General features: G+C 38.6%; 2 protein-coding genes across 4 annotated transcripts in view; one reads left to right on the top strand and one right to left on the bottom strand.

Annotated features, from left to right (window-relative positions):
• The first annotated feature begins 5,739 nt into the window (after nucleotides 1-5,739).
• On the top strand, nucleotides 5,740-14,537 carry KRR1 (KRR1 small subunit processome component homolog). 3 transcript variants are annotated; one of them, XM_079773764.1, is made up of 6 exons: nucleotides 5,740-7,346; nucleotides 8,788-8,914; nucleotides 10,050-10,184; nucleotides 10,379-10,505; nucleotides 10,601-10,681; nucleotides 14,400-14,537. In XM_079773764.1, the coding sequence occupies exons 1-3, from the start codon at nucleotides 7,262-7,264 to the stop codon at nucleotides 10,072-10,074; spliced, it is 237 nt and encodes a 78-aa protein (XP_079629890.1). In that variant the 5' UTR covers nucleotides 5,740-7,261; the 3' UTR covers nucleotides 10,075-10,184; nucleotides 10,379-10,505; nucleotides 10,601-10,681; nucleotides 14,400-14,537. The 3 variants fall into 3 exon arrangements, 2 of the variants coding, with proteins under 2 accessions (XP_079629890.1, XP_079629889.1); XM_079773763.1 differs by having other exon boundaries at nucleotides 10,050-10,505; XR_013813630.1 differs by having other exon boundaries at nucleotides 5,740-8,952; nucleotides 10,050-10,505.
• GLIPR1 (GLI pathogenesis related 1) overlaps nucleotides 10,741-15,284 on the bottom strand; it is a 29,989-nt gene continuing 25,445 nt past the window's right edge. Inside the window, exon 8 of the mRNA XM_079773762.1 lies at nucleotides 10,741-15,230. Within this exon, the coding sequence (XP_079629888.1) occupies nucleotides 15,082-15,230 (149 nt within the window). The 3' untranslated portion in view covers nucleotides 10,741-15,081. The remainder of the gene's footprint in view (nucleotides 15,231-15,284) is intronic.

Here is a 15,284-nt window from a genome sequence, read left to right as displayed (position 1 = left end):
ATTTTTATAAAAGCCTTCTCTCTTTATTCTCTACCTAGTGATTTTTAAAGATAACAGAATTAACGGAGCTGCATATTAAATGCAGCTGAGTTCGTGCATTTAGACCCAAGTCTGTGTGACCTCACACCAGTCAGGTAATGTCTGTGGGCGTTAGAATCCTCATCTGTAACTCAACGGAGCTGGACCACACTGAGGTTTTTTGCATCTCTGTTATCTGCGGTTCTTTACTCAAGCTATCATTTGTGACCATTTTGCCCTCTAGTGGCAAGAATCAAGGAAAAAAAATTCTTTCTAAGAAGTTTCATTTCCATAACCTTATCAAAATCTGATAAATGTTTTAATAAATGCTTAGGTTTGCTTCAATGTTGTTTTAGTAACTAGGTCTACGGAAAAATGATCGGTTTACGTCAACTTTTATATGGTTTCTGAAGTTAGGATTATGTGAGCACCTTAGCTGGGTGCTGGCTCAGGGTCTCTCAGAAGCTGCAACCCGGGAGTCAGGCAGAGCTGCAGTCATCTGAGCTTGCCAGCTCTCTCACCAGGCCGATGGCAAGAGGCTGCCATTCCTTCCCACGGGGACCTCTTCATAGGGCTGCTCAAGACATGGCAGCTGGCTTCCCCCAGGGCGAGCATCTGAGGGAGAGACAGACAGACAGAGACAGAGAGGCCAAGACAGAAACTGCAATGTCTTTTTCAAACTAATTTAAAAAGTTATATACCATGGATGAATAAACTAGAATTACAAAAACTCAATATGAATAAATCTCAAACAAACCATTCCACAAAAAAGCAAGTTGCACAAGTATATACAGAATATATGTGTATATAAGATTGGGAATATATGTTTTATATGTATACAACTAATATAAATATTTATGTAATTACATGCAAGTTTATTAATGCATAATATGTAAGTATGTCATAAAATACTTAAAGCCTACTTTATCTTGTTTAAAGATTGTGTGTGTGTGTGTGTGTGTGTGTGTGTGTGTGTGTGTGTGTGTGTTAGCCAAACAAACAAGAATATTTATGAAAGTGTAAACACCCAACTTTCATCTGAGGGAAAAGGGGAGGAATGAAATTAGGGAGGTGTGAACAGGGACCTTAATTGGCAATATTTTATGTCTTATGTTTAATTATGACTATGAAAGCATTTGTTATATTAGTCTTTCTGCCTTTCTGCCTTTCTATAAATCATTTAAACATCAAATCATATAGTTATTGCCTCTAGAAGAGAAATCGGACTGTGGAGAGAGTGACTTCATTTTGCATATGCATAAGATTATATTATGCACACCTTTATCTAAAGCTGGAGTAAAAATGACAAAATATTAGCATTTATAAACTATAGGTGGAGGAGTCTTGGATTATGGTTGCATAGTTCCTTGCATTTTTCTTTTTTATTCTTTTTAAATTTAAGAGAAAAAATATAGCCATTTCCTGTAAGGAAATATGCTGCATGAGAGAATAATCATTATCAAAGGGAGATACACCAAGTTATTGCAATTACAGCAGATCACATTTTCATTATCACCACACGTGCCTGGAAGAACATTAAGCAACTTATTAGACCAATTGATGCATGCTTTAAAACCTCACAGCAAATATGAAGAATTATTACCCCCACCTCCCCAAACAAAATTTTAGCCAGTAATTCCTCCATCTATCCTGTGACTGGGCCTACATAACTCTTTAAGTGTGTGGCTTAGTTTGAATAAAATGGTGGCATGGGAATGAGGGATGGTGATGAATAAAACCTGAAAATGTATCAATCCCCTGGATAACTTATTACACTTACTGTGGTTCACTCTGGGGTTTGCTCCTTGGCCAGCATGCAGTCCCCTTCTTTTGGCAGCAGCTCTCAATTTTCCCTTAGGAATCATTCCTTCCCATTCCAGACCCACATGGTCCATATGGGTGTGACCCGCCTCTGAGACTGGCCACTGAGCATATTCCTGGGACTTTTGGTGGAACTCCTAGGGAAAAAGAGACTCCTTCTTTGGGGGATTTAAATCTGGAGCTGCCAGTAGACATCTTGCTTCAGAAGACAACACAGAAAAGCAGAGCCACAACATAGAAGGGGTGTGGCAGGAGGAGAGAAAGAGGGAGAGAAATTGAGGAAGAGCATGAATGTCTTTGACATTGTTAAGGTCCTAGATCCAATTCCCAGCTATGCAGGACAATAAATTTTGTTACTCTTTTTCGTTACTTTGCATTTCAGTAACTTGAAGTCAAAGGAATCTTGAGAAGTATACCTGTATGCAAGGACTAAATCATACCAAAATTCTCATTGTAAAAAGCATGTGCTTAAGTATTAAGGTAAAGGAGTCCCTCTGCCCCCTCAGTCTCTCTTGGGAGCTCCAAGAACAGCAGATTTGAGTGCTCATAGGATCAGGTCCAGGCTAATGACACACTCCTCCCATGCTGCTTTAAGGCAAGAGTCCTCCAGGGCTTTTTGTGTGTTTTTTTAAAAAATATATATTTTATTGATTTTTTACAGAGAGGAAGGGAGAGGGATAGAGAGAAGCATCGATGAGAGAGAAACATTGATCAGCTGCCTCTTGCACACCTCCTACTGGGGATGTGCCCGCAACTAAGGTACATGCCCATGATGGGAATCGAACCTGGGACCCTTGAGTCTGCAGGCCGACGCTCTATCCACTGAGCCAAACCGGTTAGGGCTCCTCCAGGGTTTTTATGAAAGAGCATGGCAGATGTGTGAACCTCTCATCAAATTTTGGGTAAAATGTTATGTACCCAAATATACGTGCTTTTCTGGCCCATAGATTTCATCACAGCAGTAGAGTCACTGGTAAATCAAAAGAGACTAAAATAACTGTTAGGTGATCACAGGCAGAGTGTAGTGTTAAAGTCTGAATTTTCATGTATCTGTGGTGCTAGGGTATTTAATTAGATAATTTGAAACAAAGAATAAGCAATGTCACATTTTGAAATGGTGACATCATACAATGCCTTGTTAAATAGAAACCCATTGCATGTTTTGTTTAAAACCATTCATCTAAACAGTTCATTTCATTGCAGGCCATCTGCAGTTACCACTATCTGAAGGATGGGAGAGGCATACAGATTTAACAATTGACTAGAAATCTCCTTTCTGGAAAAGTTCCTATGTTCTCCCAGTGTCATGTCAACAAATAAAAGATTGTAGTTTGATTGTTCTATTTTCATAAAATAATAATTCTCAGCGGTATCAATACATTTCACATGCCACTGATTAAATCTTGAATATTCATGCATGCATTAAAAAGCCTTCTGTTGCTATGGTGGAACCTAATACCATAAATGTGTCCCAGCTTCTCTTTAGGGAGAAGAATAGTATACTAAAATTAAACCAAAGCTGTTGCTTATCAACAGGAAGAGAAAGAAGAAAGATTGTCCTGGAAATAGCAATCTTTCCCAATAAAATATTAATGTTTCATGGGCCTGGGGCCTGGAGAGACTAATAGTCAAGCGAATGAGTGTCTTTAGACCCCAAGCACCCACTGCATGTACAAGTGCCATTGTTTGTTTGGGTAATGAGACAACAGAATTCCAGAATGACAGGAGCAGAGCTGAGGGAAATTAAGCAGGATTGCCCACTGAGGAGGCCAGCATAAAGAATAGCGAGCGCTGCCCTAAGTAGATAAATACAGCGGAAAATGACCGCTTTCATGGCAGGCCTGGTTAGAAGTGAAGCACTTACTGACCCTTTACAGTAGAATCACAGAAATGAAGACCAGCTATAGATGGAAGTTTCTCAGTCTTGGCACTGTCGACACTTTCGAGTTGGATAATTCTTTTTTGTTGGGGCTGCAAATTCTCTGGCAGTGGCAGCAGCAGAGGTGTGATGGGGGCGTCACCTTCCCCTGATTGCCGGGTCGCCTCCCGCCCCTGAGGGCTCCCAGACTGTGAGAGGGGGCAGGTCAGGCTGAGGGACCCCCCCTCCAGTGCATGAATTTTCATGCACCAGGCCTCTAGTGTTAAAATAAAATGATATAGTTGTGATTGATATATGACTATTGTTACTTAAATTGCAATCCTTTGAAATGTTGCTACACTGAGAGGTAATAGTCAACCTTTTGTTGACTATCATTTTATAGATCTCCCTATGCAGGCACATACACATAGACAGTTTTACATGAACAAAGTCATATGCCTGATGTTTCATAATGAACACCTATCATCTCTAGTCTTTTTTTCCTACTTGCATTTTCTTTCTAATCACCCTCATCCCTAAGATAGGCAGCCTTGAAAGTTTAATGTATTTCTTTCCAAAGAGTTTTTCATTGTAGGATTATACACACACACACACACACACACACACACACAAACTAAATGGCCAGATTATTATGATCTCTGAACACATAATAATCTGTTCATTCAGTGTACTTCTCTTGAGTACCTCATTTATTTCATATCAAAGATACTATAAATTGTGCACCTGATCAGTTTTCCCCTTTGCACTGGCTGGTAGAAAGCTCAGGGCAAATAGGTGGTTGATCTCCAGCAAATGTCTAGAATACTTTTGGTACCCATTTGAGATACAAATACACTGAGTGGCCAGATTATTATGCGTTTAGAGATCATAATAATCTGACCACTCAGTGTGTGTGTGTGTGTGTGTGTGTATAATTAGTAATGTATAATGTAAAATAATAATTATGTATAATTATTATTATATCCAACACATATAACATGACAAAGTATTTAGAACAGCACCTGAAACATTATAGATGCTCAATAAATACTTGTTGAATGAATTACTGATTTGTTTGATAAAAATGGGATAATTATATATGTATATATAATTATTATATAATTTTTAATGTAATTATAATTATGTATATAATTATCCCATCTTTCTGTATCTGGCTTTCATCACTCAATGCCTCTAGGTAATCTCTCCATATATATTTAATTCTTATGAATGGTTGCATAATATCTAATAATCATGAAGGTAACATCAATTTACTTAACTGTATCTCTAATTGATAGTCAAGATGCTTTATTTTTTGCCACTATAAATAATAGCTAATATCTACTGAGTGTGTTCCATATGTAAATCACTTTTTTTTTTAGCAATTTACATCATTAAGTCACTGAGTGAAAGTTATTCTCTCCATTGTAGGAAACTGAATAGGGGTGGGTAAAAATTTGCCCAAGCCTACATAACCAGTAGGCACTAAACTATCAGTGTGGCTCCAAAGTACCTTTCAATGAACTACTTCCTTTTTTGTTGTTGTTAATCCTCAACCGAGGATATTTTTCCATCGACAGAGAGAGAAACATTGATGTGAAAGAGACACGTTGATTAGTTGCCCCCCACATGAGCCCCCACCAGAGCAGGGGATTGAGCCTGAAACTGAGGTACATGCCCTGGACCAGAATCGAACCTGGCACCTTTCAGTCTGCGGCTGATGCTCTATGCCCTGAACTAAACTGGCTAGGGCCTGAACTACTTCTATACAAGACAATAATCAACACAATTGTATATACTTCCTAATGGGATGGTGCTTTATTTCCAGTTGACAGTTTCCCAGCAACGAAATTATTATGGAAGGATATATATATATATATATATATATATATATATATATATATTTACATTGATAGATTGCTTTGTAAAAAGACAGTAACAGTTTACATTTCTACCAGACTGTCTAAGGCTGCTCTTTCCTCTAGCAGATTATCATTAAAAAATATTTTTATTATTTCTTTTTGCCAATCTGGTGGGTGAAAAGTGGTATTATTATATCTACATGTTTTTCTGACAGTGTAATATTTTTATCAACCATTTGGATTTGCTCTTTATTGGTCAGGGTTTTCCAGAGAAACAATAGAGAGAGATTATATTCACATGATTATGGGGGCCTGGGAAGTCCAAAATCTTCAGGGTGGGCCAGCAGCCTGGAGACCCAGAGAACTGTTGCTGTTGCAGCTAAAGTCCAAAAGCTATAAGGCTAAAAACCCAGCCCTCCTGTACCAGAGCTACTAATGGTCAGACTGCCTAGATTTCAAGTCCAACTCACTACTAGGTTTTTCTGGGAATATTGAAGGAATTGCTTCTCACTTTATAACTTTCATCTGCTATTTGTTCTATTATAGGGATTTGTAAATTTTTTTTTTTTTAGCAAATTGTAAGAATATTGGGATGAAATCACTGCCTATAAGACACAGGATAAAAACAAAAATCTTAACATAATCATGTCTTGAGATCTTCTGTCCCTAAGTAACAATTTGTTTTCTACACGTACCTCATCTCATCATCTTTTATAGACGATAAAATCCACAAGGGTGGATTTCAGATCATTGTTTTCCCATTCCACAGATGAGAGGAATTCAACCTATCAAAGACTTCTTCTATTTGTGCTGCAGAAAATATTTTAAATAGCAAGCAATAAGACCAATCATCAGAAGAAGTGTTATCTTTAGTGAGTCTAAGAACTTTGAGATTCCTAGAAGTGTAAAGATTTGTAGTAGTGATGAACCTCACGTCTTGAGGTCAGCTAATATGCAGTGTAGGGGTAGCGTGGAGTCATTTTGGGAAATCTTAGGCGAAGTGAAATACTTCAGAAGTGCTGCTTAGTTACTGTCCTGTTGACTTAGAGAAATATCAAGACCCTAGGAAAATCACTATCAGAAGCAAGGACTTTGAAAACTTACCTTCCATAAAAAGTATCAATCTTGTTTTGTTTTAACTTTAGTTTCTCACTTCATAACTTCGGTTTTTAGGACTAGATATAATGCACATAACGTACCCCGAACAAAGTAATTTCATAATAAATGGGAGTTATTACTGTCACTTCTTGCCATTGAGAACCATATATCCTCATATCAGTACCTTCTCCTCGCCAACCACATATTTGACTATCATATAAGTATTTAGCAAAGGAGTGGCATCAGTGATCGTCACTTAGCACTCTGCGGCCAAACCCTGCAGTCCGTCCTCCGGGGTTGGACTCTGAGGCCATGGGGAAAGTACAGAAAACCCATCTCCAACTTACAATGCTAAATAAACTACAATTCCCAGCATGCAGGCAAACTCCGTGGTTTCAGTGCATCCTGAAAAGGAAGTCCCTGACTCTCCATTGGCAGCAGGAGAAGCGCCGTAGTTGACACAGATCCGCGGGTTCTAGCGTAGGCACGGAGACTGTCCGGAACTCCTCGTCTGAGTTCTACGGCACTCATTTTGGTACAAGGACTTTAGCCGGAAGGATTTAAGAACGGTTCCACTTCCGGTAACACCGGAAGCGATTCGAAGATGGCGACCTCCGAAGGGAACGAGCCAGCGCTAGCGCCTGGGAAAAGTGAATTTCGTAACCAGAAGCAGAAGCAGGAGAACCGAGGTAAGGTGGTGTGAGCACCGAAGCCTGGGTTTGGAGGTTTAGTTGCGATCGTGTAACGCCGCCTCAATTTCTCTGAAATTGAGTACCTATGAGAACTGGTTTTTAGGGTTTTTGGCCTGGCCTGCGAAACCGTCTGGCGGATATAGTGTCGGTCAGGTGTTCCTAACTAATCGCTTTTTGCTAAAGGCCCCCAAAATGAAGGTGTTGCGGAATTCGTCTTTTGTAAAATGATGATTAAGAAATTGCGGAGGGCACACCTTAGACCCGCGGCGATGGCTGCAAGTCTTTGGCCAAATGAGGGATGCCGTGGGAGTAGGAGATGGTTCTGTATTTGAGTTAAGGGCTGATAATAAAGGACACAGACATACTGATGAGGAGATTCAGATTCAGTAGGTCTGGGGTGGAGGCCAAAAATTGCATTTCTCACACTTGCAGTTTATGCTCATGCTGCAGGCCTATGAATGTACTGATATAAGTTACAGCTATTGGATTTAAGAGGTTCCTAAAATCCGGGAGTTTTAATAAATGATATGGAAGATAATTTATGGCCCTTCAGAAGCATTTTGTTTTAGTGAAAGGAAACCTTTATGTCCCCTTACGCAAGTCACTAATCTTTTTAGACTGAATGTCTTCTATAAAATGGGAAGAATAATAGTGGTTCTTCCTACCTTTCATAGTTGTCATGACGAGTATACAGAAATAAGGCTCATGAAAACTCTATAGGAAACCTAAAACCCTATACCAGTGATTATTAACTGAAAGTGTACACCAGAGTATCAGCTTTTTTAAAAAAGTATTTTTTAAATTGATGTCAGAGAGAAAAGGAGAGAGAGAGAGAGAGAAACATCAATGATGAGAAAGAATCATTGATCGGCTGCCTCCTGCACACACCACACGGGGATCATGCCCGTAACCGGGCATGTGCCCTGACTGGAATCGAACTGTGACTTCCTGGTTCATGGGTTGATGCTCAACCACTGAGCCAAGCCAGCCAGGCCACAGTATCAGCTTTTAAAAGTTTTGTGCACATGCAAACATAGTATATATACACACACATACTCAGGCTTCATTTCAGTAAAATTTGAAAGGTTACTTATAGTTAGAATAGCCTTGTAAACAAAATGCTATTTGAGTCTTCAGCTCTAACACAGTGTAGTGCAGTGGAAGTTACTTGAGTACCCACTATCTGTCAGGTGTGTACTAATTAGTGTGGATCCAAGTTGGGTCCTTGCCCTTAAGGAACTTTGCTTTATGAAGCCACAGAAATGTGTACAAGTAGTTTTAATAGTGTGTTGGTAATGATAGAGGCCTGTTCTTTGACTGCTGAGTAATCTAAAAGCATAGGAAAAGGAAGTGCAGAGGGAGTATTGGGAGCTTGTAAATGTATGCGTATAAATGCCCAAAAGTAGGTTAAAATCTGATGTGTAATTTTTTCCTGTAGATGAATCAGAGCTCCTCACTGTACCTGATGGTTGGGAGGAACCAGCTTTTTCCAGAGGACAAACCCAGAGGACTCTTGGAGGGAAGCAGTTTTGCAACTCTGTTCTCAAATACAGAGATTGGCAAAAGTAGGCTCACAGTTGTTCATATGGAAAAAGACATGCAGGTTATGATTATTACAATCACTTTATTAACTCAAAAGAATGTCACAATGCAACTGTAAACTTACCCCTGTATAGAGAAGCTTACTTGAAAGAGTGCTGGCCGTTGGTACAGAAAGCCTTGAATGAACATGTATGCATATTTTATGTATTTCTTTGAGATTTTGCTCTGCTGATACCTTTACTTTTAAGTAAGTATTGTATGCTGGTAGGTTTTTTTAAAATATGTATTTTTTATTGATTTCAGAGAGGAAGGGAGAGGGAAAGAGAGATAGAAACATCAATGATGAGAGAGAATCATTGATCAGTTGCCTCCTGCACACCCCCTACTGGGGATAGAGCCTGTACCCTGGGCATGAGCCCTGACTGGAATTGAACCATGATTTCTTGGTTCATAGGGTGATGCTCAACCATGGAGCCACGCCGGCTGGGCTCTCTCTCTTTTTGGTAAACTCATAGAGATCCAGCCTTACGTTGAATAGTTTATCACTCACTATATTGAAATATTCTTCAGAATATGTTCACATGTCAAAAAATAGCATTTTTATTTGCTTTGTTGAAATCTGGTTCTTTGTACTGAGAGTTGATGCATAATTTTCCAATTATTGCTTTTTTTTGAACTTATGATAATTTGTTTTTTACTTTGTTTGTATTTAGCTAATAGAAACCAGCTTGGAAAAAAGTTGGAAAGGAAAGGAAAATCTATTCTCACCCTAAGGATAAGATGGTGGATTTGAGTTAGGTCCAGGATAGGGAAGCCATATAGCTTTGCATTTTTACCTTAGATGTTAAGTATGGCCTCATATGGATTGATATATATATATATATATATTTAACTAGAGATAATATTTATTACGTTAAGTATAAAGTATTCTAAAATCAAGTAAGTATAATGGTTTCAATTGCCTGACTTTCTATATTCTTGTATGAAGATAATCAAGCATTGTTTTTATTAATTACCCAGCTTCTTCAAGGAGAAAGTTGATAGAATTTTAGAGAGAGATTAATTCCTAGTAATTACTAGTTAGATTAGGATAGGTTATATAAGTATCTAAAATGGAATTAATTTTTAGACAGCTTTTTTGCTCTTTCCTTTTTGTAGCATGTTAATGCAACCCTGGACCTGATCGAGGGCAGCATGACTGTTTGTACAACAAAGAAGACTTTTGATCCATACATCATCATTAGGGCCAGAGACCTAATAAAACTATTAGTAAGGAGTGTTTCATTTGAACAGGTAAATTTGCAGTTACAGAGATTTTACTTTCTTTGTGCCATTAGAGATGATAGATATAGCATTGTCTCTATCCATCCCTTTCCTTCCTCCATAGAGTTTTCATTATTCTGCTTAGATATCAGTGTGGGCTTTGAAAAAAGAAAAAAGTATTTATAAAGACTATCGGTCAAATATTTTCTTTGTTTTTTCAAAAGGCAGTACGAATTCTTCAGGATGGGGTTGCATGCGACATCATTAAAATAAGTTGTTTAGTAAGAAATAAATAAAAGATTTGAAAAAAGAGGATCACAGCTTATTGGTCCCAAAGGATCTACATTGAAGGTACTTTTTATCAGTAGAAAACTTGAGTATCTTCTTTGTCATTAGTTTTTCAGTGTATTTCAACTGAATTTCAACTTATTGTTCTTTTGATATAGGCACTGGAACTCTTAAACTGTTACATTATGGTTCAGGGAAACACGGTATCAGCCATTGGACCTTTTAGTGGCTTAAAAGAGGTGAGAACGACTTACTATGTTGAGTTAATTTTCAGCAGAGAACAAGTTAAATAACTTGGTAATTGTGTTTTTTTTTTAATGATTGTATTGTTTTAGAACGTGCTTTGTTTGATTTCCCATTAGTAAATGCTTTGTACTTCATGGAATTTGAGGGAGTCATTGCTCCTGGACCCTAACATGTTATGGCCAACCTTTGACAATTACAGACATCCATTTTTCAGTTTAGAAGGTCTGCATACCATTACTCCTTCCATTATACATTTTAGATACATGTGCTTAAATATTAGTGAATGAACAGATGTTATTTGCAGGAATGTATACAGCCAGTTGAGGTCAAACTCAAATTTTCTTGTTTGAATTTATTATGTTTTCATGAACATTTATTTTAACTTGTTATGAGGAAATCTGCCAAGCAGATACTGTTCTAATTGGCTCTCTTTGATGCTATTGTCTGGATCTGGCTGTGAGGTCTTGCTTCTTCCTCTCCAGGGCCTTTCATAGAACTCTTTTGGACCTTATTCTTAGAAATGAACTGCTTTTTTCTCATGGGGCAATAATAACTTAAATACATTGAATACTTTGTAATTCTATAAAGTGTAAATATGTTATTCAGTTCTTACAACAGACCCTTGAGGTATCTTCATTTCCACATTGTAAATAAGAAAGCTGAAAGAGGAAAATTAAGTGTCTTTCCCGTATAAAGTGGCAGTCCCATTATTCGAGCCCACATATTTTTTAAAATATATTTTATTGATTTTTTTTACAGAGAGGAAGGGAGAAAGAGAGAGAGTTAGAAACATCGATGAGAGAGAAACATCAATCAGCTGCCTCCTGCACACCCCCTACTGGGGATGTGCCCACAACCAAGGTACATGCCCTTTACTGGAATCGAACCTGGGACCCTTGAGTCCGCAGGCCGACGCTCTATCCACTGAGCCAAACTGGTTAGGGCAAGCCCACATATTCTGACTGAATCCTGCTCTCTTATCCCTAAATTGCAGTTGCAGAGTGTTACACTCGTTCTATATATCACATTTTCGCAGTACAATTGAATAACATTATTGTACTCAAGATTGACTATTATGAAAGATCTAGCAGCCACTGACTGCCGAGGGGGCTACGGATCAGGCCCGGAGAGAGGCCCAGAGAGAGAGAAGCAGGGTCTGATCTGCAGCCCCCGTGGCAGTCAGTGCTGGGTTGGCACTGCAGACGTCTGTCCTGCAGTCAGTGCTGGGTCGCCATAGAAACCGATCAGTCAGAACCAAATCTGGGTGAATTGTGAGGAGCCAATGGCTGCCTAGGAGGCGGAGCTTTTGACACTGACTGGAATAGAAACTGACCATTCAGAACCTAATCTGGGTGAACTGCGAAGGCAGAACCTAAGGTGAGGGCTGAGGAGGGGTTTTAAGGGCAATAGCTGTTTGGTGTAAGGTGTAAGAAAGCTGTTCAATTTTTTAATGACCACTTTGGCAGTATAGTGCATATGGCTGGCTATCAGTCCAGATACAGGGGTTATGTATTTTTGTCTGCCAAGAGCATCTCCTCCTGCTGAAAAAGGCTCCCCCACCCATTTAAGCAAGCCTATCCTATATAATCTATCTATACTACTAAAAGGGTAATATGCTAATTAGACCAGGTCAACCAGCTATCTTCTGGATGTCCGACTTCCTTACGGACAAAGCCATGGTGGTGGGGGATGAGGCAGAGGCAGTTAAGGGTGATCAGGTTGCCAGGGGAGAGCAGTTAGGGGCAAGATCAAGCCTGCAGGGGAGGGCAGTTGGGGGCAAGATCAGGCCGGCAGGGGAGGACCGTTGGAGGTGAGGTCAGGCCTGCAGGGGAGGGCAGTTGGGGGCAAGATAAGGCCTGCAGGGGAGGGCCGTTGGGGGGCAAGATCAGGCTGGCAGGGGAGGGCAGTTAGGGGTGATCAGGCAGGCAGAGGCAGTTAGGGGTGATCAGGCCAGCAGGAGAGGGCAGTTAGGGGCGATCAGGCAGGCTGGCAGAGAGTTAGGGGCAATCAGGCAGGCAGGCAGGTGAGCGGTTAGGAGCCAGCAATGCCAGAGTGCAGTCAGACATCCCCCAAGGGGTCCCCAATTGGAGAGGGTACAGGCTGGGCTGAGGGACTCCCCCCCCCCCCCCCCCCGCCACACACACACACACACACAAATATCATGCACTGGGCAACTAGTATTAAAATATTTCCTCTAATTAACTCTCTTTTAATGTGCATGAATTTCGTGCACCGGGCCACTAGTCTATTATATTTAGAGATGTGATCTTTCAAAATTCTGCCTTTTTCTATTAAATAAAGCCTGGATTATTTCAGATTGTATTGAAACCTTTTTTTTTTTTTTTTTAAACTTAACACTCAGATTATTTATGTTAGCCTTTTGAGAGAAATGTGATATCACTGTGTGCAAAGTTCATGACTGTTCTTGGAAATGTAACCATGGTATAATGAGCTGTTTTACTAGTATTTATGATGGATATTTGATGAACAGTCCACTTAAATTTGGTGATGTTAAGTTTAAAAGTCTCTATTAGATTGATGTGAAAGAACAATTTTGAGTTACATCGGTATATTAAAGATAAAGAGAGCTAGTCATGCATCTGATTCCTGGTTTGCATCCTCTTGTGTACCAATGTCTATAAATTTCAAATGGCATTGACTAGGTGGTTGAGTTCTGTTAAAAAGACCTCTAAATACTATCATATTACTATTTTTTTTAAATATATTTTATTGATTTTTTTACAGAGGGGAAGGGAGAGGGATAGAGAGTTAGAAACATCAATGAGAGAGAAACATCAATCAGCTGCCTCCTGCACACTCCTGCTGGGGATGTGCCCGCAACCCAGGTACATGCCCTTGACCGCAATCGAACCTGGCACCTTTCAGTCCGCAGGCCAACGCTCTATCCACTGAGCCAAACCGGTCAGGGCAAATCTTGTTTAAAAAATTCTACTGGTCATTCATTGAACTAATACTTGGAAAACTTTTAAGTTTTTATGGGGTATTAAATGAAGTATATTTGACCTATAATTTCCTAATTAGTTAATTAAATTAATGAAGCTGGAAGGACTACATGTAATATTCTTCATGAAATATAATTTTGCCCTGGCAAGGTAGCTCAGTTTTTAGAGCATCATCCTGATAACACCAAAGTTGCGGGTTCAAATCCCAGTCAGGGTACATACATACAAGAATCAACCAATGAATCATAAATAAGTGGAACACCAAATAGATGTTTCTTTCTCCCTCTCTCCCTCCCTCTCCCTCCCTCTCTCTCTCTCTCTATCATCAATAAATAAACATTTTTAATATGTAATTTTTAATTATTTTAGCATGCAAGATGGAAAATTGGCATATTAATGAGTAATCTAAGGTACCAAAATATAGAAAATAATATAAGTAAAAATAATATGATTTCAAGTGTGATTTAAGGGGAAAAAATGTAGTTGCATCCAGTTAAATCCAGTAATTGGTTCAGATAGCTAAACTAGAATGCCATTTTTATGTATATATTCACTAATTATTTTTAAAGTATTTTATTATTATTATTTTCTCTTAAAGACATTTCTAACTTTCCTTTAGGCTGATGGCAGGTGCTTTATATTTTATAGCATTACCTTCCAATTATAATAGTATTCTGATTGTACTAAATATATATTCTTTATGTTTTATTTCGTAAAATCTAAAGAATTGTGTTTTTTATTTGTCTAGCTTCTATTGAAACTAAAATTGACATGGCTGCCATCAAGGTAAAGGTTAAGAAAGCAAAGATTAAGAAACTGGGAGCTCTCACAGCTGAAGAAGTTAAGCTTAAGATTGAAGCAGATGAAAAGAAAAGAAAAAAAAGTAATACATACACACACACAACTTGAACTAGAACCTAATAAGCTATCTCTTTTTATAAAGGACTTTTAGATACTAGGGCATTAGTTGCCTTATGTGTAAGAAGTAATACTCTGATTATTTTTTTCTGAATGTGTTTTTTATAAGAGTATTTATATGTATGGCTATTCTTTATAAATATAAATTATTGTATTCTCTATGTATTTTTTGAACAATGTTGTACTAGAGAGCGGTATATATGTCTTTGTGTACTTGGCACCTAATCTGTTCAGGCAGGCTTTGTCTAGCATAATTTTAGGAGTAATTCTTTTTTTTTTTTTTTTTTAATCCTCACCTGAGGATATTTTTCCATTGATTTTTAGGGAGAGTGGAAGAGAGAGGGAAAGACAGAGAGAAACATCGATGTTCTGGGGATTGAGCCTGCAACCCCGGGCATGGACCCTGACCAGAAATGAAATAGTGAACTCCTGGTTCATAGGTCAATGCTCAACCTCTGAGCAACACTGGCCAGGCAAGTCTGTAAACTGGTGTGTTTTTTTTCTGGATTGTATTAGTCCAAAAGAACTAAATGTTTGTACTTGACCAAGATGGTAATAATAGCAGCCAGGATTAGTATTAGTGGACTAACAATGAAAAAGAGAGATAGGTATCTATTACGTAAATATAACGGCCAGTCTGGATACACAATAGAGTAGTAACCTGTGAAACAAACATAAAATATCCTTTTAAACATTGTTTTTCATAATGCAGTAA

This window comes from Cnephaeus nilssonii, assembly GCF_951640355.1.
Source record: "Cnephaeus nilssonii genome assembly, chromosome: 6".
NCBI lineage: Eukaryota > Metazoa > Chordata > Mammalia > Chiroptera > Vespertilionidae > Cnephaeus > Cnephaeus nilssonii.
The sequence above is the reverse complement of the archived record's forward strand: the minus strand, read 5'-3'. Positions and strand labels throughout refer to the sequence as shown.